The sequence below is a fragment of the Neovison vison genome, chromosome 1 (genome assembly GCF_020171115.1).
Source record: "Neovison vison isolate M4711 chromosome 1, ASM_NN_V1, whole genome shotgun sequence".
Classification (NCBI taxonomy): domain Eukaryota; kingdom Metazoa; phylum Chordata; class Mammalia; order Carnivora; family Mustelidae; genus Neogale; species Neogale vison.
Window position 1 is genome coordinate 156,061,537 of NC_058091.1, and position 25,193 is coordinate 156,086,729.

The 25,193-nt window shown below is 37.5% G+C and overlaps 1 protein-coding gene across 1 annotated transcript; it reads left to right on the plus strand.

Annotated features, from left to right (window-relative positions):
• Nucleotides 1-23,580: 23,580 nt before the first annotated feature.
• Nucleotides 23,581-24,533, plus strand: LOC122900492 (olfactory receptor 2G2-like). Its single transcript, XM_044239193.1, is given in 2 exon segments — nt 23,581-24,295; nt 24,298-24,533. Coding segments are annotated over 2 exon segments (951 nt in total).
• The last annotated feature ends 660 nt before the right edge of the window (nt 24,534-25,193 follow it).

Consider the following 25,193-nt stretch of genomic DNA (forward strand, 5'->3'; position numbering starts at 1 on the left):
AGATAAAGAGTCATATTGATATTAATACACTAATCTTAGGTGATCTTAACACGCTTCTTTCAGAATTAGACAGATCATCGAAGCAGAAAATCAATAAAGAAACAAGAGCATTGAATGACACATTGGACCAGATGGACCTCATAGATATATACAGAACATTCCACCCTAAAACAGCAGAATACTCATTCTTCTCAAGTGGACATGGAACCTTCTCCAGAATAGACCACATACTGGGTCACAAATCAGGACTCAACCGATACCAAAAGACTGAGATGATTCCCTGCATATTCTCAGATCACAATGCTTTGAAACTGGAGCTCAATCACAAGGAAAAATTCCGAAGGAACTCAAACACCTGGAAGCTAAAGGCCACCTTGCTTAAGAATGCTTGGATCAACCAGGAGATCAAAGAAGAACTGAAACAATTCATGGAAACCAATGAGAATGAAGACACTTCGGTCCAAAACCTATGGGATACAGCAAAGGCGGTCCTAAGGGGAAAATATATAGCCATCCAAGCCTTGCTCAAAAAAATTGAAAAATCCAGAACACACCAGCTGTCTCTACACCTTAAAGAACTGGAGGATCAACAACAAATCAAACCAACTCCACACATAAGAAGGGAAATCATCAAGATTAGAGCTGAGATCAATGAGGGAGAAGTGATGTTCATCAGTGATATTGAATGATGATATATCGTGATGTTTTTTGGAGTGTATAATCTTGAGTGGAGATCGTTCAGCCTCTAGTACATGAACGCTAGTTTCATTCGCGAGATTCGGAAAGTTTTCATGAAGGACTTGTTCCACGACATCTTCTAGACTTCTTTCTTTCTCCTTCCCTTCATGAATTCCAATAATTCTGACGTTGGAACGCTTCATGGCATCACTTATTTCCCTAATTCTGCTTTCGTGGGATCTAAGCTGTTTGTTCCAGGCTTCCTCCTGATCCTTTCTCTCTATTGTTTGTCTTCCAGAACACTAATTCTATCTTCTTTCTCAGTTACCCTAGCTTTGAGAGAGTTTAGATTGGATTGGAACTCATTGAGAGCATTTTGGACCTCCTCCCTGGTAGCTTGAAGCTCCGCCCTAACATTGTGAACATCCTGTCTGGTCGCCTTCAGTTCAGCCCTAATCAATTCTGTTTGGTCATCCATGGCTTTCTCCAACCTAGCTATTGCCTGGATAATTGTTAGCCTGAATTCTCTTTCCGACATATTGTCTATGTTGATAGCCGTTAGCTCTATTGCAGAAGGTCCATCCTCTGTATTTTTCTTATGTTGGGCATTCCTCCTCCGAGTAATTTTGGTTGGAGAAGACTGAACAGATGTAGCTGGGTGTATCAACTCTGGTGCAGTCAAGGTGCACCCTGGAACACTTCCTGATCTCCGTCTCAGAGAGAAGCCTAAGTCTCGGTGCAGAAGCTGAATAAATTCCCCCTTGGACGCTGGCAGCGCAGGTTCCAAGTTGCAGACCCTGGGGGCGCAGGATCTTTTGCTCGTCCCCAAAGCCAAGGTAGTGGCGGCTGTCTGGGAGCTCCTGACCACCAGAGAGGTTCCAAGCAGCGATCGCACACTGAGATTTTGCCGCAGGCCAGTGCTGGGAGTGCCCGGCTTGCGTGTACCTCTTTTCAGAGGCGGCTGTGTTTCGGGCGCGCGTCTGGGGCACTGAGAACGGGGCGCTGGTCCGTAAGCCACAGGCTGGGGTTTTGCGCGCCTCTGTCCGGAGAAGAGTTGCGCGCGCGCGCGGCTTAGACTTTGAAACAATGGCCCGTGTCAAGAAGCGCCCCCGGGCCTTAGAAACCCAGGAGAGCTGGAGCGACGTGCTTGCTCATCTCAAGCTTTGTGGTAGGGCTAGCGCGCGTTCTGCAGACCGGCGCGGCTCCCATCCCCTCACAGGAGCCGGAACCCCCGCACTCTGGGGCGCGCTGCTGGCTTAGGGACCAGGAGCCGGTTTCTCCGCCGCACTCTCTCTGCCTCCACGCCGGGGAGGCCGTCTGGGACCTGGGACTTAAGCCCCTGTCCGTAGTCGCCCCGATTCCCACAATTTCCCCCCGAGCTCCTTTGCTCTTTTGGAGTGCTTTCAACCAGTCTCCAAGTTAATGCTGGTCCCCAGACGCAGGGCACTCTCGCTCGTATCGGGGAATTACTTTTGCACCGGTCGCCTCTGGTGACTCCCTCCCCCTTTTGTTTATCATCTGATATCAGTCCCCTGTTCCCATTCCGCTTTACCTACTCACTGGCGTCTTCTGCCCCTGTAGAGATCCAGACGTGTATAATTCTGATATCAGGCTGATTTCATGGGTGATCAGAGTTCTTTGGTAGGTAATCAGCTCACTTTGGGGTACCAGCTGAAAAGACGCCTCTTCCTAGTACCCCGCCATCTTGTCCCCACCTCTCTCTTTTTTTTTCTTTTTCCTTTTCTTTTTCTTCTTTTCCTTTTTCTTTTCTTTTGTCTCTCGTTTGGGTGGGGAATCCTGAATGCACAGAAGTGTTACAGGGTGCACCTTAACTGCACCAGGGTTGATTCATCCAGCTACATCTGTTCACTCTTCTCCCAACAAAATGACTAGGAGGAGGAATGCACAACAGAAGAAAAATACAGAGGATGGACCTTCTGCAAGCTTAAAGCTACCAGGGAGGAGGTCCACAATGCTCTCAATGAGTTCCAATCTAATCTAAACTCTCTCAAAGCTATGGTAACTGAGACAGAAGATAGAATTAGTGATCTGGAAGACAAACAGGTAGAGAGAAAGGATCAGGAGGAAGCCTGGAACAAACAGCTTAGATCCCACGAAAGCAGAATTAGGGAAATAAATGATGCCATGAAGCGTTCCAACGTCAGAATTATTGGAATCCCTGAAGGGGAGGAGAAATAAAGAAGTCTAGAAGATATCATGGAACAAGTCCTTCGTGAAAACTTTCCGAATCACGCGAATGAAACTAGCGTTCATGTACTAGAGGCTGAACGGTCTCCACCCAAGATTATACACTCCAAAAAAACATCACGACACCTGATAGTCAAATTGAGAAATTATAATTGTAGGTATAATCTCTTGAAAGCCGCCAGGGCAAAGAAGCTCCTTACTTACAGAGGGAAGCCCATCAGAATAACGTCAGACCTGTCCACAGAGACCTGGCAAGCCAGAAGAGGCTGGCAAGATATATTCAGGGCACTAAATGAGAAGAACATGCAGCCAAGAATAATTTATCCAGCAAGACTGACATTCAAAATGGATGGAGAGTTAAAGAGTTTCCAAGACCGGCAAGGCTTAAAAGACTATGCAACCACCAAGCCGACACTGCAGGAAATATTAAGGGAGGTTCTATAAAAGAGGAAAATTCCCAAGAATAGCATTGAACAGAAATATAGAAAGACTTCAAAGGTAACTCGATGTCAATAAATACGTATCTATCAATAATCACTCTCAATGTGAATGGCCGAAATACACCCATAAAACGGCACAGGGTTGCAGATTGGACAAAACGACAGGATCCATCCATATGCTGTCTACAAGAGACGCATTTTGAACCTAAAGATACACGCAGACTGAAAGTGAAGGGGTGGAGAAGCATCTTTCATGCCATGGGCCTCAAAAGAAGGTTGGGGTAGCGATTCTCATATCAGATAAATTAGACTTCAAACTAAAGACTGTAGTCAGAGATACAGAAGTACACTACATAATCCTTAAAGGAACTATCCACCAAGATTGTAAATATCTAAGCTCCCAATATGGGAGCAGCCAATTACTTAAGAAAACTGTTAATCAAGATAAAGAGTCATATTGATATGAATACACTAATCGTAGGAGAACTTAACACGCCTCTTCAGAATTAGACAGATCATTGAAGCAGAAAATCAATAAAGAAACAAGAGCATTGAATGACACATTGGACCAGATAGACCTCATAGATATATACAGAACATTCCACCCTAAAACAGCAGAATACTCCTTCTTCTCAAGTGCACACAGAACCTTCTCCAGAATAGACCACATACTGGGTCACTAATCAGGACTCAACCGATACCAAAAGACTGAGATGATTCCCTGCATATTATCAGATCACAATGCTTTGAAACTGGAACTCAATCACAAGGAAAAGTTCCAAAGGAACTCAAACATCTGGAAGCTAAAGGCCACCTTGCTTAAGAATGCTTGGATCAACCAGGAGATCAAAGAAGAACTGAAACAATTCATGGAAACCAATGAGAATGAAGACACTTCGGTCCAAAACCTATGGGATACAGCAAAGGCGGTCCTAAGGGGAAAATATATAGCCATCCAAGCCTTGCTCAAAAAAATTGAAAAATCCAGAACACACCAGCTGTCTCTACACCTTAAAGAACTGGAGGATCAACAACAAATCAAACCAACTCCACACATAAGAAGGGAAATCATCAAGATTAGAGCTGAGATCAATGAGGGAGAAACCAGAGATACAGTAGAACGTATCAATGAAACTAGAAGCTGGTTTTTTGAAAGAATCAATAAGATCGATAAGCCACTGGCTACACTAATCCAAAAGAAAAGAGAGAAATCCCAAATTCATAAAATTATGAATGAAAAGGGAGAGATCACAACTAACACCACGGAAGTAGAAACAATCATCATAAGTTATTACGAACAGTTATATGCCAATAAGCTTAGCAACCTAGATGAAATGGATGCATTCCTGGAAAAATATAAACTACCAAAATTGAACCAGGAAGAAATAGACAACATGAATAGACCAATATCTAATAACGAGATTGAAGCAGTGATCAAAAATCTCCCAAAAAACGAGAGCCCAGGACCTGACGGATTCCCTGGGGTACTCAATCAAACCTTCCAAGAAGAAATAACACCTATACTCCTGAAGCTGTTTCAAAAAATTGAAGCAGAAGGAAAACTTCCAGACTCTTTCTATGAAGCCAGCATTACCCTGATCCCCAAACCAGGCAAGGACCCTACGAAAAAGGAGAATTTCAGACCAATATCACTGATGAATATGGATGCTAAGATTCTCAACAAGATCCTAACCAACAGGATCCAACAACACATTAAAAAGATTATCCACCATGATCAGGTGGGATTCATCCCTGGGTTACAAGGATGGTTCAACATTCGCAAAGCAATCAATGTGATACAACAAATTAATATGAGAAGAGAGAAGAACCACATGGTCCTCTCAATTGATACAGAAAAAGCATTTGACAAAATCCAACATCCGTTCCTGATTAAAACGCTTCAAAGTATAGGGATAGAGGGAACATTCCTGAAACTCATCAAATCTATCTATGAAAGACCCACAGCAAATATCATCCTCAATGGGAAAAAGCTTGCAGCCTTCCCGTTGAGAACAGGAACAAGACAAGGATGCCCACTTTCACCACTCTTGTTCAACATAGTATTAGAAGTCCTAGCAACAGCAATCAGACAACAGAGAGAATTAAAAGGTATCCAAATTGGTAATGAAGAAGTCAAACTCTCTCTCTTCGCAGATGACATGATTCTTTATATGGAAAACCCAAAAGACTCCACCCCCAAACTACTAGAACTCATACAGCAATTCAGCAGCGTGGCAGGATACAAAGTTAATGTGCAGAAATCAGTGGATTTTTTATAAACTAACAATGAAAATAGAGAAAGGGAAATTAGAGAATCGATTCCATTTACTATAGCACCAAGAACCATAAGATACCTGGGAATAAACCTAACTAAAGAGGTAAAGGATCTATACTTGAGGAACTATAGAACACTCATGAAAGAAATTGAAGAAGACACAAAAAGATGGAAGACCATTCCATGCTCTTGGATGGAACAAGAATAAACATTGTTAAAATGTCTATACTGCCTAGAGCAATCTATACTTTTAATGCCATTCCGATCAAAATTCGACCGGCAACTTCAAAGAGCTGGAGAAAATAATCCTAAAATTTGTATGGAATCAGAAGAGACCCCAAATCGCTAAGGAAATGTTGAAAAACAAAAATAAAGCTGGCGGCATCACCTTACCTGATTTCAAGCTTTATTACAAAGCTGTGATCACCAAGACAGCATGGTACTGGCATAAAAACAGACACATAGACCAGTGGAACAGAGTAGAGAGCCCTGATATGGACCCTCTACTCTATGGTCAATTAATCTTCGAAAAACAGGAAAAAATATACAGTGGAAAAAAGACAGTCTCTTCAATAAATGGTGCTGGGAAAACTGGACAGCTATATGTAGAAGAATGAAACTCGACCATTCTCTTACACCGTACACAAAGATCAACTCAAAATGGATAAAAGACCTCAACGTGAGACAGGAATCTATCAGAATCTTAGAGGAGAACATAGGCAGTAATCTCTTCGATATCAGCCACAGCAACTTCTTTCAAGATACGTCTCCAAAGGCAAAGGAAACAAAAGCGAAAATAAACTTCTGGGACTTCATCAAAATCAAAAGCTTCTGCACAGCAAAGGAAACAGTCAAAAAAACAAAGAGACAACCCACGGAATGGGAGAAGATATTTGTAAATGACAGTACCGACAAAGGTTGATATCCAGGATCTATAATGAACTCCTGAAACTCAACCCACACGAAACAGACAAACTCATCAAAAAATGGGCAGAAGATATGAACAGACACTTCTCCAATCAAGAAATACAAATGGCTATCAGACACATGAAAAAATGCTCATCATCATTAGTCCTCAGGGAGATTCAAATTAAAACCACATTGAGATATCAACTTACACCAGTTAGAATGGCCAAAATTAACAAAACAGGAAACAACATGTGTTGGAGAGGATGTGGAGAAAGGGGAACCCTCTTCCACTGTTGGTGGGAATGCAAGTTGGTGCAGCCTCTTTGGAGAACAGTGTGGAGATTCCTCAAGAAATTAAAAATAGAGCTTCCCTACGACCCTGCAATTGCACTCCTGGGTATTTACCCCAAAGATACAGATGTCGTGAAAAGAAGGGCCATCTGTAGCCCAATGTTTATAGCAGCAATGGACACAGTCGCCAAACTATGGAAAGAACCAAGATGCCCTTCAACGGATGAATGGATAAGGAAGATGTGGTCCATATACACTATGGAGTGTTATGCCTCCATCAAAAAGGACGATTATCCAACTTTTGTAGCAACATGGACGGGACTGGAAGAGATTATGCTGAGTGAAATCAGTCAAGCAGAGAGAGTCAATTATCATATGGTTTCACACATTTGTGGAGCATAACTAATAGCATGGAGGCCAAGGGGCATTAGAGAGGAGTAGGGAATTTGGGTAAATTGGAAGGGGAGGTGAACCATGAGAGACTATGGACTCTGAAAAACAGTCTGAGGGGTTTGAAGTGGCGGGGGGGTGGGAGGTTGGGGTACCAGGTGTTGGGTATTATAGAGGGCACAGCTTGCATGGAGCACTGGGTGTGGTGAAAAAATAATGAATACTGTTTTTCTGAAAATAAATAAATTGGTAGAAAAAAAAAAGAATTGAAAAATCCAGAACACACCAGCTGTCTCTACACCTTAAAGAACTGGAGGATCATCAACAAATCAAACCAACTCCACACATAAGAAGGGAAATCATCAAGATTAGAGCTGAGATCAATGAGGGAGAAACCAGAGATACAGTAGAACGTATCAATGAAACTAGAAGCTGGTTTTTTGAAAGAATCAATAAGATCGATAAGCCACTGGTTACACTAATCCAAAAGAAAAGAGGAAAGCCCAAATTCATAAAATTATGTATGAAAAGGGAGAGATCACAACTAACACCAAGGAAGTAGAAACAACCATCAGAAGCTATTACGAACAGTTATATGCCAATAAGCTTAGCAACGTAGATGAAATTGATGCATTCCTGGAAAAATATAAACTACCAAAATTGAACCAGGAAGAAATCGACAACCTGAATAGGCCGATATCTAATAACGAGATTGAATCAGTGATCCAAAACCTCCCAAAAAACAAGAGCCCAGGACCTGACGGATTCCCTGGGGAATTCTACCAAACCTTCAAAGAAGAAATAACACCTATTCTCCTGAAGCTGTTTCAAAAAATTGAAGCAGAAGGAAAACTTCCAGACTCTTTCTATGAAGCCAGCATTACCCTGATCCCCAAACCAGGCAAGGACCATACCAAAAAGGAGAATTTCTGACCAATATCACTGATGAATATGGATGCCAAGATTCTCAACAAGATCCTAGCCAACAGGATCCAACAACACATTAAAAAGATTATCCACCATGATCAGGTGGGATTCATCCCTGGGCTACAAGGATCATTCAACATTTGCAAATCAATCAATGTGATACAACAAATTTATATGAGAAGAGAGAAGAACCACATGGTCCTCTCAATTGATGCAGAAAAAGCATTTGACAAAATCCAACATCTGTTCCTGATTAAAACGCTTCAAAGTATAGGGGCAGAGGGAACATTCCTGAACCTCATCAAATCTATCTATGAAAGACCCACAGCAAATATCATCCTCAATGGGAAAAAGCTTGCAGCCTTCCCATTGAGATCAGGAACAAGACAAAAATGCCCACTTTCACCACTCTTGTTCATCATAGTATTAGAAGTCCTAGCAACAGCATTCAGACAACAGAGAGAAATAAAAGGTATCCAAATTGGTAATGAAGAAGTCTAACTCTCTCTCTTCGCAGATGACATGATTCTTTATATGGAAAACCCAAAAGACTCCACCCCCAAACGACTGGAACTCATACTGCAATTCAACAACGTGGCAGGATACAAAGTCATTGTGCAGAAATCAGTGGCTTTCTTATACACTAACAATGAAAATACTGGAAGGGAAATTAGAGAATCGATTCCATTTACTCTAGCACCAAGATCCATAAGATACCTGGGAATAAACCTAACCAAAGAGGTAAAGGATCTGTACTTGAGGAAATACGGAACACTCATGAAAGAAATTGAAGAAGACACAAATAGATGGAAGACCATTCCATGCACTTGGATCGGAAGAATAAACATGGTTAAAATGTCTATACTGCCTAGAGCAATCTATACTTTTAATGCCATTCCGATCAAAATTCCACCGGCATTCTTCAATGAGCTGGAGCAATTAATCCTAAAATTTGTATGGAATCAGAAGAGACCCCGAATCCATAAGGAAATGTTGAAAAACAAAAATAAAGCTGGCGGCATCACCTTACCTGATTTCAAGCTTTATTATAAAGCTGTGATCACCAAGACAGTATGGTACTGGCATGAAAACAGACACATAGACCAGTGGAACAGAGTAGAGAGCCCAGATATGGACCCTCAACTCTATGGTCAATTAATCTTCGACAAAACAGGAAAAAATATACAGTGGAAAAAAGAGAGTCTCTTCAATAAATGGTGCTGGGAAAACTGGACAGCTATATGTAGAAGAATGAAACTCGACCATTCTCTTACACCGTACACAAAGATCAACTCAAAATGGATAAAAGACCTCAACGTGTGACAGGAATCCATCAGAATCTTAGAGGAGAACATAGGCAGTAATCTCTTTGATATCAGCCACAGCACTTTCAAGAATACGTCTCCAAAGGCAAAGGAAACAAAAGCGAAAATAAACTTCTGGAACTTCATCAAAATCAAAAGCTTCTGCACAGCAAAGGAAACAGTCAAAAAGACAAAGAGGCAACCCACGGAATGGGAGAAGATATTTGCAAATGACAGTACAGATAAAAGGTTGATATCCAGGATCTATAATGAACTCCTCAAACTCAACCCACACGAAACAGACAAACACATCAAAAAATGGGCAGAAGATATGAACAGACACTTCTGCAATCAAGACATACAAATGGCTATCAGACACATGAAAAAATGCTCATCATCATTAGCCCTCAGGGAGATTCAAATTAAAACCACATTGAGATATCACCTTACACCACTTAGAATGGCCAAAATTAACAGAACAGGAAACATCATGTGTTGGAGGGGATGTGGAGAAAGAGGAACCCTCTTACACTGTTGTTGGGAATGCAAGTTGGTGCAGCCTCTTTGGAGAACAGTGTGGAGATTCCTCAAGAAAATAAAAAGAGAGCTTCCCTATGACCCTGCAATTGCACTCCTGGTTATTTACTCCAAAGACACAGATGTCGTAAAAAGAAGGGCCATCTGTACCCCAATGTTTATAGCAGAAATGGCCACAGTCGCCATACTATGGAAAGAACCAAGGTGCCCTTCAACGGATGAATGGATAAGGAAGATGTGGTCCATATATACTATGGAGTATTATGCCTCCATCAGAAAGGATGAATACCCAACATTGTAGCAACATGGACGGGACCGGAAGAGATGATGCTGAGTGAAATAAGTCAAGCAGAGAGAGTCAATTATCATATGGTTTCACTTATTTGTGGAGCATAACAAATAGCATGGAGGACAAGGGGCATTAGAGAGGAGTAGGGAATTTGGGTAAATTGGAAGGGGAGGTGAACCATGAGAGAATATGGACTCTGAAAAACAGTCTGAGGGGTTTGAAGTTGCGGGCGGGTGGGATGTAGGGATACCACGTGGTGGGTGTTATCGAGGGCATGGCTTGCATGGAGAACTGGGTATGGTGAAAAAATAATGAATACTGTTTTTCTGAAAATAAATAAATTGGAAAAAAAATTTTGGAAGATAAAAAATAAATTAATAGTACTTGAATTTCTGAGTTGGACAAACCTGAGTTTGAATGCTCATTTCATAACATAATAGCTGAGTGACCTGAACCATTTGCATAACATTTATACCATCTATTAACTGGAACGTGTAATATTGAACAACCCAAATTAAAATTAGATCACTATCTTAAGCATTTGAGTTTAAATAAGTTTTATTCATAAAGTCTATTGTATTTAATAGACATAACTTTATGGTAGATGGGTATTATGCCTTATTTTGCAGAGATCAAGGTATTTTTAACTATTTGCTCAAAACAGAAAGAAGAAATATTAAACTTCAGTGGTGTTGCTCTTTCAACAGACTGTGGATTATTGGACCCTGAAGTTGTGGTCAAGTCTCCATCACACACTGAGCTCATTTCTATTCCAGCACTTACCCTCCTGTTTGACAAGTTTCTAATTTTTTGTATTTCTCTCCTTAGTAGGTTTTTGAGAATGGCAACTACATTTTGACTTAACCATGATTTAAAGTAGAATATATTTACAGGTGGCTCTTGGATTTGTATTTTCTATCTATATTCTCATGTTCAGGTGTATGTTTTACTTCTCCACCTGGGTGTATTAAAACATCTTAAAAATGAGCACATGATAACTAAGTCAAAAGCTTCTCTTCTTTTGTCTCTTTCTCACTATTCTCAATATCACAAAATGAACATTGCACCATCCTAAATCCCGCCCTTTCTTTCACCAACTGTATGTAACCTATACACAATTCTGTAGATTTTACCTTTTAATTATCTCTCTAGTTTACCCACTTCTTTCCATTTTAATTTCCTGCTACCTGCATACTGCTGAAATGGATTCTTTACTAGATGGAGTGATATTTATTTAATTAATTGCTCACATCTTCCATTATACCCTCTATCTTATATTACTAGGTGCACACAATTTTTAATGTACTGTGGAACATATGCTTGTCTTATCTGCTTTAAGAAATACAATTATTTGTCCAACAACTATTGAGACATTGAGAGAACAGATGTGAAGGAAACAGTATCTTTATATGCTAGTGGTTCAACTCAGTTAATTGGTAGATTTTCACTACCTGATAGTTTCTATTATTTAACAAAATAAGTCATTAGTGGGGGAAAAAGTCACTTTCAGCAAGTTGGTTGCAAAAAATCAAATCTATCTCAAGCTATAAGCTTTAGTGGCTATGTGCTTTTATTTTACTTGGATATTTGTTACTAAATTGATGTGGTTGCAAATCAACTTTATCTAAACAGTGGCACATCAATTTGAAAAAGGAGGAAAGAGTTTATATTGTATTTTTGCTAAGTTACAAATAAGTTAATATGTGTATAAGAAAGAAAAGAATCCATGGGTGAATTTTAAAGGGCTGACAGCTTATAACAGAAACCAAATGTGCTTCAAATTGTACAATACACTTTAGATAACCGGAGGCAATTTTATTTAAAATTATTAGAAGAGTCAGAGGATATATAGAATACAAAGATATGGTTGGAAATAGAATGTTTTTCTTTGTGCTCAGAAGTGCATGAACATCTCTGAACTCCAAGTAAACTTGGGCTTAATGATCTAGAAAAACATGTGGGAAATGAAAAGATTTCTTAGGCAGAATTTGGGAATTGTTGATAAGCATGATCAGAGACTTATATAACCAAGGAAAAATGGGAACTCTCTTATTTTGAATAACAATAGAGCAACAATTCTTTTTTACTTCTATGGGGCAATTAAAGTGTTTAAGTGTAGATGCAATAAATAATAATAGAATTATTAATTTTTCTGCTCAAAAGTGTAAAGGGACAGTTTACTAGAGTGAGAATAGCACAGTGCAATAATGTCTGGCATTTGGTGTCCCCTTGGAGCTCAGTCCATAGACACCATGATATTGTGAGCCCGTTACTCAAGAGACTTACTCTTGAGGTTATTTCTCTGAATTCTGTGTGATTACTGAAGACAGCATTTTTCTACTGCCTCTTGAATTACAATGGGATAATCAGGATGGATTTAATTGGTAATGTTTTGGAAAGTGTCAAGGTAAGCTCCTGATGTCTTAGTGAATCCTTCCATGATAGGGGGAAATTATGACCACAGGGCTCTTGTGCATGACCATGTCCCAGCATCCTCTCCTAAAGACATTTTAATGAGCTACACATTTTCCATAGAGGGAAGATGGTAAATCTCTAACCCTTCTGGGGACATGATTAGGTCACATCAACAGAACTTTTTTTTCCTCTTTCCTAGCTTAAGCCATTTCCTAATCGCAGAGGTAAGTCCCTGGGTTTCTAACTTCCAAGTTCTTTTTCATAGAAGTGGAGTCACTGAGGTTAGCTCACTTTCTTCTGACATGTTCCCAGAAAAGTCCTGACATCTAGTCTAGAAACTGTTTAATTTTTTATCTTATTTGGCATGAACATTTCCATGTTGTACCACATACAGCATGGATCAGGAATAACCACTTTGGGAGCTGTTGCAGAGAGATTCAGGGCCCAGAGAGGTAGCTTTCGAGCCGTTGTTTTACTTTGCAAGCATAACTGAGGGTCAGACTTCACCTGTGGTCCTAACTCTCAGTCATAGCTTCAACATTTTTGCATACATTTCCAGACAGTTGTAAGAGTTAGATATCATCTTTGTGGGCATACTGCTATCTGGTTTATGGGGCAGTCAGTGACTGGGGTCTACAACAACCCAGACTCCTCTTTTCTTAGAATCTTACATGTGGTTACCAGCTAGTTTTTTCTGGGATCTTAACCTGGGGACACCTTTTTATTTCCTCTCAAGACACAGGCAGCTAAAGATACTGCAGACAAGAAAGTAACTCCTGAGGCCAGAATGAATATTCTTGGCCTGAAATAGATATATTTACATTTATGGTCAGGTTCTATGTTTTATGGCACATAGATCAAACTGAAATTAAAGCAACTCAGAATCATGAAGTCTGAATTTCAGACTAGTCTTTTCATGTTGCCTTTAATTATTCACAACCAAACAGGAAATATCTCATAAAATTCTTTTTATTTTGTTATCTCTCTCTTTCTTATACCCAATATTCCTTCTGCTCAAAGGCAGCCAAGACTAGGTTTAACTTGTTCACTCCTGATTCTTCTATAGTCTTCAAACTGAAAAAATAATCATTCCCACCCAAATATTTTTGCATTTAATAAACATTTGTGAAACATCTTACGAGGGTATGGTGACAATCTCATTGAATTAAAAGAGAATTGATTGAGGATATACATTATTTGCTCAACCAATTCATCTTAATTCTGACTACAAGTAAATTCTCAAAAAAATTGGCTCTTAAAGGGGATCAATATATGGCATGTATGTCCACTTACCACCCTCTTTTCTGCTTTGTCTACTTGTAGCCACAGTATCCTGAACTGCTCTGGGGCTATCTTTGATTCTATAGAAAATGAAGATGCTTGTATTTTACATCAGCATGATCCCTCCTTTCATGGCACATGCCAAAATTATCTTGTTTTGAGAGAACATTTGAATTCAATTTTTTTTTTCCTCTGGATGTCTTTTTATTCTTTTTTTTCAATTTATTTATTTTCAGAAAAACATTATTCATTATTTTTTCACCACACCCAGTGCTCCATGCAAGCTGTGCCCTCTATAATACCCACAACCTTGTACCCCAACCTCCCACCCCCAGCCACTTCAAACCCCTCAGACTGTTTTTCAGAGTCCATAGTCTCTCATGGTTCACCTCCCCTTCTAATTTACCCAAATTCCATTCTCCTCTCTAATGCCCCTTGTCCTCCATGCTATTTGGTTTCACTTATTTGAATTCAATTTTTAAAAGAGTTTTTAATTAATAAATTATTTGAGAGAGTGGGGGAAATGTAGAGGAAGAGAAGCATGCCAACTGCCCACTGAGTGGGGAGCAGAATGCGGGGGCAATCCCATGACCCCAAGAATACAACCTGAGGCTAAACCAAGAGCTGGTTGCTTAACCAACAGAGCCACCCAGCTGCCTTTGAACTCAATTTTTTAAAAAGATTTTACTTATTTATTTGACACACACACACTTGAGATAGAGATCCCAAGTAGGCAGAGAGACAGGCAGAGAGAGAGAGGGGAAGCAGGCTGCCTGCTGAGCAGAGAGCCTGATGTGGGACTCAATCCCAGAACCCTGAGATCATGACCTGAGCTGAAGGCAGAGGCTTAACCCACTGAGCCACCCAGACACCCTGAACTCAATTTTTTTTAAAAAAAATTTTTTTTAAAAAAATTTAAAAAAATTAAAAAAAAATTAAAAAAATTTAAAAAAATTTTAAAAAATTGCTATTGAGTGCAACTTTTCCTGTCTAGTTAGCTGACAATATTTGTGTCCTTTGGCCTAGATTTATTCTATTTGGATGAGAAAGTTGCTTTTAGTATGTTTAAAGTAAGTTCTTGTTTTGTGTTTTGTAGTTGGGCCTAGAAAGGAATAAAAGGGGTGGGGGGGTCTTCCAGAACAGAGTAGCATGTTAAATAGTTTATAGCAACATTTAGAATACATGGGCTCATCATTACAATAGCATTTTAACTCAGGCCCTACAATCACACAGTGAAATAATGGAGGGCACACTATTCTCAAAGTGAAAATAATTCCACTTAGAAAAGGAGGTAAGATGTAGGAACTCACAAAATCTGGTGATACATGTAGCATTTATGATAGGGTCAACCTAGAATAGCAGACTGGGAAAGTGACTTCTAGAGTTGAAATCTGGTGAATAGGTTTTAAAGGAGAAAAAGCTCCAAGTGGGGGTGAGCGGCTATGGAGGTGTCCAGCACAAGCAGGGAGCATGGGCTTTATCAATGATAATCAGATATGATAATCAGGCTGGACCCTGTGTGATAGGGAAATACCCAGATTTTACTATATTCTAAGGCAGATAGATTAGAGGTATATTTAAAATAGCATTGATTAGGATCATTTCATGTTCTGAGGTTGGCACAATTAGTGGTCTTTAAAAGTGGTGAGTGACTGTGGAGACACAGAAAGCATTATCTGCAAAGATGTAGAGAACCCTGTCCCATGGGATGCTGCATGTCACTATGGGTAGGGTCTAGACAAAGGGACTAAAAATGCTCATGTTAAAAGTCTTTTCAGTTGTCAAATGCAAAATTCAGCTTTATATGATAGTTTAGGGGCCAGGATATAGTGTGTTTGAATGGCAAGGAAGACTAGTCTGCAAAGAGAGGAGAAACAGAAGCATAATGGGGCGTGGTCAGCATCTGGAGGGACTGGAAGGGAAGTTGACTGGACTTTGAAAGAAACTTCTTCAATATTGGTAAAAGAGGCAATGATTAGCATGATTCACTTGGTTCCCAAATAGACAATCTCATTGTTTCCATTGTATCCCCGCATATTTAAGGAAAAGTGTATTTCTTTATAGATATTTTTTGCTTTAATTAAGAAAACAGTGATAGTATTTTGTAATGCAGGTGTTTTAAAGTTTTGTAAAAAAAATACAATAAGTTTACAATATAGCCTCTTAATTTGCAGTTTTATATGAAAATTATTAAATTATTAAGTTGTTTCAGAAATAATTTCAAAAATTATCTTGTTACTTTTGTGTTACTATAATATGCTATTTTTTATATTTTTGGGGGATGTTATATTAATATTCATGATTACTTTTGTTTATTATGCTATGTAAAATATTATCTTTATTTTTACTAGATTTTATTTTCTGACATTTTTCTATCTTATTTCTTATTTTTTTTCTCATTTTATCTTTTTTAAAGAAAGTATTAAAAACTGTTTACATTTTAATATTCAAATTTTTTAAAAATTCATTTAATAATCCCCAATTGATATTTTGGCACCCTCTTTCACTTAAATTTCTATTATATATTTAAGTTCCACAGCAATTATTTACAGAATATAATGAGAGAAATTTCTTTTCTCCACATAATTGAGCTTTTCATTAAAGCTTAATACCTGGTCAATAACACAAACTTTATTATATGACCAGTGTGTTGTGTATTTTATGTTTGTTTTATGGGAATTTAGTAGGGCTATGTCTCATTGTAGATTAATGTATAGTTATAAAGTAACTGTGAGAATTAGAACTTTAGCTTGCATGTTAGCTTTCATAATGTTAAACTGTGAGTGTTTGATGTCAAAATTTACTAACTTTGAAAATCTTATGATATATTATATTTTTAACTCTTTCATGTCACCTTTCATTGTAACTCCCTCTTTCTCCTTTATTCCATTCTGGGCAAGTTACTCAGGCATATCTTTTTTTTTCAATTTATTTATTTTCAGAAAAACAGTATTCATTATTTTTTCACCACACCCAGTGCTCCATGCAAGCCGTGCCCTCTATAATACCCACCACCTGGTACCCAAACCTCCCACCGCCCCGCCACTTCAAACCCCTCAGACTGTTTTTCAGAGTCCATAGTCTCTCATGGCTCACCTCCCCTTCCAATTTACCCAAATTCCCTACTCCTCTCTAATGCCCCTTGTCCTCCATGCTATTTGTTATGCTCCACAAATAAGTGAAACCATATGATAATTGGCTCTCTCTGCTTGACTGATTTCACTCAGCATAATCTCTTCCAGTCCCGTCCATGTTGCTACAAAAGTTGGGTATTCATCCTTTCTGATGGAGGCATAATACTCCATAGTGTATATGGACCACATCTTCCTTATCCATTCATCCATTGAAAGGCATCTTGGTTCTTTCCACAGTTTGGCGACCGTGGCCATTGCTGCTATAAACATTGGGGTACAGATGGCCCTTCTTTTCACGACATCTGTATCTTTGGGGTGAATACCTAGGAGTGCAATGGCAGGGTCATAGGGAAGCTCTATTTTTAATTTATTGAGGAATCTCCACACTGTTCTCCAAAGAGGCTGCACCAACTTGCATTCCCACCAACAGTGTAAGAGGGTTCCCCTTTCTCCACATCCTCTCCAACACATGTTGTTTCCTGTTTTGTTAATTTTGGCCATTCTAACTGGTGTAAGGTGATATCTCAATGTGGTTTTAATTTGAATCTCCCTGAGGGCTAATTATGATGAACATTTTTCCATGTGTCTGATAGCCATTTGTATGTCTTGATTGGAGAAGTGTCTGTTCATATCTTCTGCACATCAGGCATATATTTTATTCCAGCTTTGTTTTGACTTCCCTAGTACAAATTAGGATGTAATTGCTCTATATGTCCTTAATCATTTTCTACAGCCAGGTTACCTTTTAAAATCAACGGTTGTTTTTAATCATTTGTTTTAGTAACACCGTTGTCTTAAATTTCTTGAGTGTGAAGAACTACTGTTTGCTTCCCAAATATTTATACTGGTTTTTTGAAAAATTCTTCTGCAAGTATATGTTCTCCATTGAACTTTGGTTTCTTGAATGTCACACATTTTTTTTTTTTTTGTCATTGTCCTTGGTCTTGTTTTGTACTTTAGTTGGTTTTTTTTTTTTTTTTTTGAGATGTTCAAAACCTATGTTCAGTGTTTTTATATTTCTTAAATACCCACCTTTGGATGTACATAGTGATCTAGGCTTATTGTTTCCTGAATAAACATAACCATCTTCCTTCCTTCCTTCCATTCTTCCTTCCTTCCTTTCTTTCTTTCTTTCTTTCTTCCTTTCTTCCTTTCTTTCTTTCTCTTCTTCTTTTCTTCCCCTGGATTCTTTTTTGTGTTTTCCTCAGTAAGTGCCTTTATTTGTAGTGAACATTGCATAATATATATTAGATACACCTTTATATACTTTAAAATTGAGGCATGTTTTATTAGACTACTTGCTAAACATGATCTTTTTTCACTCCATCTTTTTAAAATAGGAAAAATATTTATTCATATTTGAACAATTACTATTTGTGTTACACAAGTCAAAATAATAAAACGGTGAGTAGCAAAATCCCATCTCTTTCCCAGAGGTCTACCACTCCTATAAGCCACTGCTCTAAGCAGCTTCCTGTGTATCTGCATATATAGGGACATATGACTATACAGAATTCCTCTAATTTAGGCACATATATATGGAATGTGATACATATGTTTACACATTCCGTAGTTTTAGAACTGTTCCTGTTTAGAATATTCTCTTTCTACTCCCTGTTTGATATGTTGAAGCTATAAGATTTGAAGAGAAAAGTTGTGGAAATACTGCATTCACTGCCAATATTTATAGCTTAATAATTTTTCTATAGAACTAATTTAAAAACCTTCAAAGCTTAGTAATTTATGATGCCCTTAATGAGTAATGAGGATTTCTAACTTGATCAGAAAAATTGCTACGACTAAAATGTCCAAACTCAGAGTTATCTGAAGGGGAATTAATTGCTTTCTGTAAACTCTGCAATGCATCTTTGGCAGGTGACTGGACACTGCTGTTCTCTGTGAGTCCACTTGTGGATGGGTAGAGTGAAATCAATAAAGGTTCAGGAGGAGGGTAGACTGAGGCAATGTTTATTCCCCATGCACATTAAAGGTAGTGGTTTCAGCCACCAATGAGGTGGCTGTGGATATTTTGCAGAGCTCATACATGAAGTGACAAAGACAGACTAAAATCAATTAATTCTGCATAATATTTATCCAAGATAAAAATTAATTTGAAAAAGGAAGCATTTGTTTTTGTAATAGACATATATTTTCTTTAGTAATAGATAAAATATATGAAGTTTCCTACTGGGAAAGAATGGGGCAAATAGACAAACTAGTAATGAAGATATTACAGGATGGTTCTATTTTGTAATTACAAGATTGAAGTGGAGTTCATCAAAACCAAGAAGACTTTGTGTGGTTTGACTCCTACTTATCATGTTAGAAGTCCCCCTATCAAATTCATGCTTTTTAATATTTGTATTTTATTTTATTTCATTTCATTTTTAATTTTATTTTGTCTTTGTAAGTTTTTATTTAAATTCTAGCTAACATACAGTATATTAGTTTCATGAGTAGAATTTAGAGATTCATCACTTACATACAACACCCAGTGCTCATCCCAATAAGTGCACTCCTTAATGCCCAACACCCATTCAAACCATCCCTCTACCTACTTCCCCTCCAGTAACCCTCAGTTTGTACTCTATCATTAAGAGTCTTTCTTGTGGTTTGTCTCCTCTTTTTTTCCCTCTCCCATATGTTCAGCTGTTTTGTTGTTGTTGTTTTTTAATTCCATGTAAGTGTGAAATCAATACAGTATTTATCTTTCTCTGATTGACTTATTTTTCTTGGCATAATACACTTTAGCTCCATACATGTTGTTGAAAATGGCAAAATTTCATTCTTTTCGATAGCTGAGTAATAGTCCATTGTATGTATCTACCACATCTTCTTTTTTTAAAAGATTTTATTTATTTATTTGACAGACAGAGATTGCAAGTAGGCAGAGAGGCAGGCAGAGAGAGGAAGGGAAGCAAGCTCCCCACTGAGCAGGAAGCCCGATGTGGGGCTTGATCCCAAGATCCTGGGATCATGACCTGAACTGAAGGCAGAGGCTTTAACCCACTGAGCCACTCAGGCAGCCCCACATCTTCTTTATCCATTCATCAGTCTACGGACATTTGGGTACTTTCCATAGTTTGACTATTGTTGACAATGCTGCTATAAACATCAGGACACATGTCCCTTCAAACCAGTATTTTTGTATCCTTTGGATAAATATTTGGTAGTACAATTGCTGGGCCATAGAGTAGCTCTATTTTTAACATCTTGAGGAACCCCCAACCTGTTTCCAGAGGGCTATGCCAGTTTGCATTCCCACCAACAGTATAAGGGGATTTTCCTTTCTCTGCATCTTTGCCAACACCTGTTGTTTCCTATGTTGTTGATTTTAGCAATTCTAATGTAGCCATGTTTAAATAGATGGCAGAATGACATGTGTTTGAGGCGGCTCCAAGATGGAGGAAGATTGGTAAGGCCTGCTTATTCATTCATTTGGTAATGGTATCTCTAGTAACTCTACTATTGACTAGAGATGTGTTAGTCTCTTTAGGGAAAATAATAGGTATGAAATGGTGAATGTAATTTAGATGAATTGCTGACTAATTTTGGGGAGACTACTTTGTGCTGAGCCATCTAAGGATTGGGTGCTACAAAATTACATTTATATGACCCTTGGCCTCATGACTCTCAGAAGCTGTTGTAAACAGATACATACACAACTTAGTCATGTAAGCAAATAGAGAGGATGTTTTATATTATCTAGTCATGTGCAAAAAAAAAAATACCCCATTAGTTAGTTTCCCATTCAAATAAGGACAAAGGCTTTGGAGTATAGCATTAAAGTATGATACTGAGGAAGATTTCATTGGTATCATCAATGTAAAAGAAGGACTCACCTTTTTATGATGAAATCATAATTACTAGCTTACTAAGTATCATTATTTTATAAATTGGATACAGTGCCATCATTGGAAATAAAATAGTCCCTTAATTAATTGTTTCCAAAACAAGAGCTACATTTTGCATTCACACTTTGAGCTGATGACTAAAGTACACATGATTTCAGGAAAAATAAATCTAAAACCATATAGATAGGATTTCACTTCCTAAAAATTGATAATAGAGCCTGGAGTATCCTGAGTCTCTGAAAAAAGGAGTAGGCAAAACAAACAAAAACAACCACCATCACTAACAAAAAAATCCTAAGAAATAAACATAATGAGAAGGAAGAAGAAAGGTAATGTAGAGAATTAACTGGAGGAAGAAATAGACTTTTTAAGTGTATTTAATACACTATATAGATATATATATATAATACACTATATATAAAATACACTATAATATATAATACTATATTATATATACACTATGTAGTGTATATAATACATATATAATATATAATAATATATACACATATATAATACATAATAATATATACTATATATTATATACACTATATAGTGTATATAATACACTTGTTAAGTATATGTGTGCCTTTGACTGGGTCACATAAGCTCTCAGGACTTGATTTTTAAAGTAATGCCATTTGAAAAATGTAATGACATTACATCTGTTATATTTTTAAAAATATAAATTTATAAATGTCTTCCACTATTTTGGGTGATGAAAATGGTTTTATTTCCTCTTGATTGAAATTTGCTTAAAACAAACCTTTTTTTTTCCTTCTATTGAAATTAGCTGTATTTCCCATCTTTCTGTAGCTAGAAAGATGTTAATATAAAGAGGTAAATTTGATTGGATGGAAATGATGGTCTAATTTATTTCCTGCAATAGATAATATTGCTTCCCTCAAGACACACAGAGTTTTTTTTGACATATAACTGATACACAAAAATCTTCACATATTTGAAGTGTAGAGTTGATGAATCTGGACATATATATGAACTATTCCCACAATCAAGGTAATAAATTACCTGCAAAAGTTTTCTAGTTTACTTGTGTCCTTGTGTGTGTGTGTGGTAAAATACTTAACATAATTTGCCCACTTAACACATTTTAATTGCATAATTAAATTTAATTGCATAATTGTATTGTTAAATTCAAGCAATATGTTGGACAGTAGTTTTCTAGAATTTATTCATTTGTATGACTGTAATTTTATAACAATTGAGCAACTTCCTATTTTTCTCTCCTCCCATCCTCTGGCCACTACACCATTTAATTTTTTATTTCTGTAGATTTAACTGTTTTATATACCTCATGTAAGAGGAGTATTTTTCCTTCTGTGTCTGGCTTATTTCACTTAGCATAATGCCCTGAAGGTTTATCCATGTTGTGCATTGCAGGATTTCTTTTTTAAAACTGAATAACATTACATTAATATCAAATGATATAATATTCACTAAGAGTGAGTAATAAATACCATATCTATTCACCCATAGATGGACACTTAAGTTGGCTGTTGTAAATAAAGCTGTAATGAACACTAAAATAAAGACATTTCTTTGAGATCCTGATCTCAGCTCTTTTGGATATATGCCAGAAATGGGACTGTTAGGTCCTATGGAAGTTTTGTTTTTAATTTTTGAGAAACGTTGATTCTGTTTTGCATAATGACTGTACTGTTTTACACCCCCACCAACACCATATAAGGATTCTAATTTCTCCAAAACCTTGTCAACATTCCCTGTCTTTTTTGATAACATCCATATTTACAGGTATGATGTGATATTGTATTTTTCATTGCATTATCTTGATGATGACAATGCCAAGCACTTATTCCTATACCTATTCAACATCACTATGTCTCATTTGGAGAAATGTCCATTCAAGACTTTGCCTACTTTTTGATTAAGTATTTATTTATCTATCTATTTATTTATTTATTTTGCTATTGTTTCATTTTTGATTCTTATATATTTTGGATATTAACTCATTATTGGATATTTGTTTTACAAATATTTTCTTCCATTTTATAGATTTTCCTTTTGTTGTCTGTGGTTTTGGTGTCATATCTATAAAAATATTGTCAAAATCAATGTCATGAAGCTTTCCCTTTATGTTTCTCCTAAAAGTTTATGTTTTAGATCTTACATTTAAGTTTTCAATACATTTGGAGTTGATTAATGGTGCATATATTGTAAGCTAGACATCCAACTTCATTATTTTGTATGTGGATATTTAGCTTTCCCAGCACCATTTATTGAAAGACTATCTTTTCCCATTATGTATCCCTGGTAACTTTGTTGACAATCCAGTGGTTGTATATAAATGGGTTCTATCTGGGCCTTCATTTTACTCCACTGATATATACATCTACATTTATGCCAGTACCATAGGTTCTAATTATTGTAGCTTGATTATTATGTTTTTACATATGTCTGCTCTTCTCTATTTTAGAAAGCATCAGAGGAGAAGATGCATATTTATTTACAATGCACATAGTAGGAAAAAAGATCTAAGTTACTAGATGTAAGGACATAGCTTCTAAGAACTTAACATAGAATACTTTTGGGGGAAGTATACTGTCTCATTTGACCTTATATAATATGTCATCTTTCTCAACTGTAGCAGCCTTTGGGAACACACTTTGCTTATGGGGATGATGAGGAGTACCAATGAGACCAGACTAACAGGTTTCGTCCTCTTGGGGTTTTCTGATTATCCCCAGTTACAGAAGGTTCTATTTGTGGTCATTTTGATCTTGTATTTATTAACCATTTTTGGGAATACAACCATCATTCTGTTATCTCGTCTGGAATCCAAGCTTCATACACCAATGTATTTTTTTCTTTCTCATCTTTCCTTTTTGGATATATGTTTTACAAGCAGTGTTATTCCTCAGCTCTTGGTAAACTTGTGGGATCCTATGAAAAACATCACCTATGGTGGCTGTGTGGTTCAGCTCTATGTCTCTCTTGCACTGGGATCTACAGAATGTGTCCTCCTAGCTGTGATGTCCTATGATCGCTACATTGCCATCTGCCGTCCCCTCCACTACACTGTCATAATGCATCCTCATCTTTGTATGGCTTTGGCATCTTTGGCATGGCTCAGTGGGGTGGTGACTACTCTAGTACAGTCCACTCTCACCTTGCAGCTACCTTTCTGTGGACATCATCAAGTGGATCATTTCATCTGTGAGGTCCCTGTACTCATCAAGTTGGCTTGTGTGGACACCACTTTCAATGAGGCTGAGCTCTTTGTAGCTAGCATTATCTTCCTTATAGTACCTGTTTCCATCATCCTGGTTTCCTATGGCTACATTACCCAAGCAGTTTTGAGGATTAAGTCAGCTTCTGGAAGAAAGAAGCATTTGGGACCTGCTCCTCCCACCTGATGGTTGTCATAATCTTCTATGGAACCATCATCTTCATGTATCTGCAGCCAGCCAAGAGTAGATCCAAGGACCAGGGAAAGTTTGTTTCCCTCTTTTACACCGTGGTGACCCCCATGCTCAACCCTCTTATCTATACTTTGAGAAATAAAGAGGTTAAGTGGGCACTAAGGAAAGTTCTAGGAAAGATTCTGGGAATAAAGTTTACATGATTATTAAAAAAAAAGTTTTTTTAAAAAGCACTACCGTGATAAACATCTCTTTGTGTGTGGTAAAAACAAAATTAAACTTTTTTTTTAAAACATTAAACTTTTTAATAAAAGCCTATTTGGGTCATTTTCTCCCATTTTCTTTTGGTTAATTATTTATACAACATTATATAATATAGTGTGGAATATATGTGTCTAGTACCAACTTTGTATCAACAGCAACAAAAAAATAGCAAAAAAGTCAATATTTCAATCTATTCTTAAATATCTTTCCTCCTGAAATATATCATCTATGAAACCCCTCTAAAATTGTTGTTTTCCCATGTTGAGAAAAAAAATTGAGGAATGTTTTAAACTAGTCATTTCTTTTTTTTTCATTTGTGAAAAACATTTTTAGTCTCTCAGCTTTCCTGTATCTCTAGTTGAACCAGTGTCTTCCTTTTTCCAAAGTTGTGCCAATGATGGAAGAAATTGAGGCAAACTGTTATGAGGCAGAAATTTTATTTCCTCCAACACTCTATCCTTTGATATTCTACACATTTGTTATTTGATATTCTACACATTGTGATATCAATGTGTAGAAGAGCATAATCAACATGGAACAAAAACCATACATTCAGGTAGAGGATAAAGTAGAAAGAATCAACCTGGTTCTATTATTTT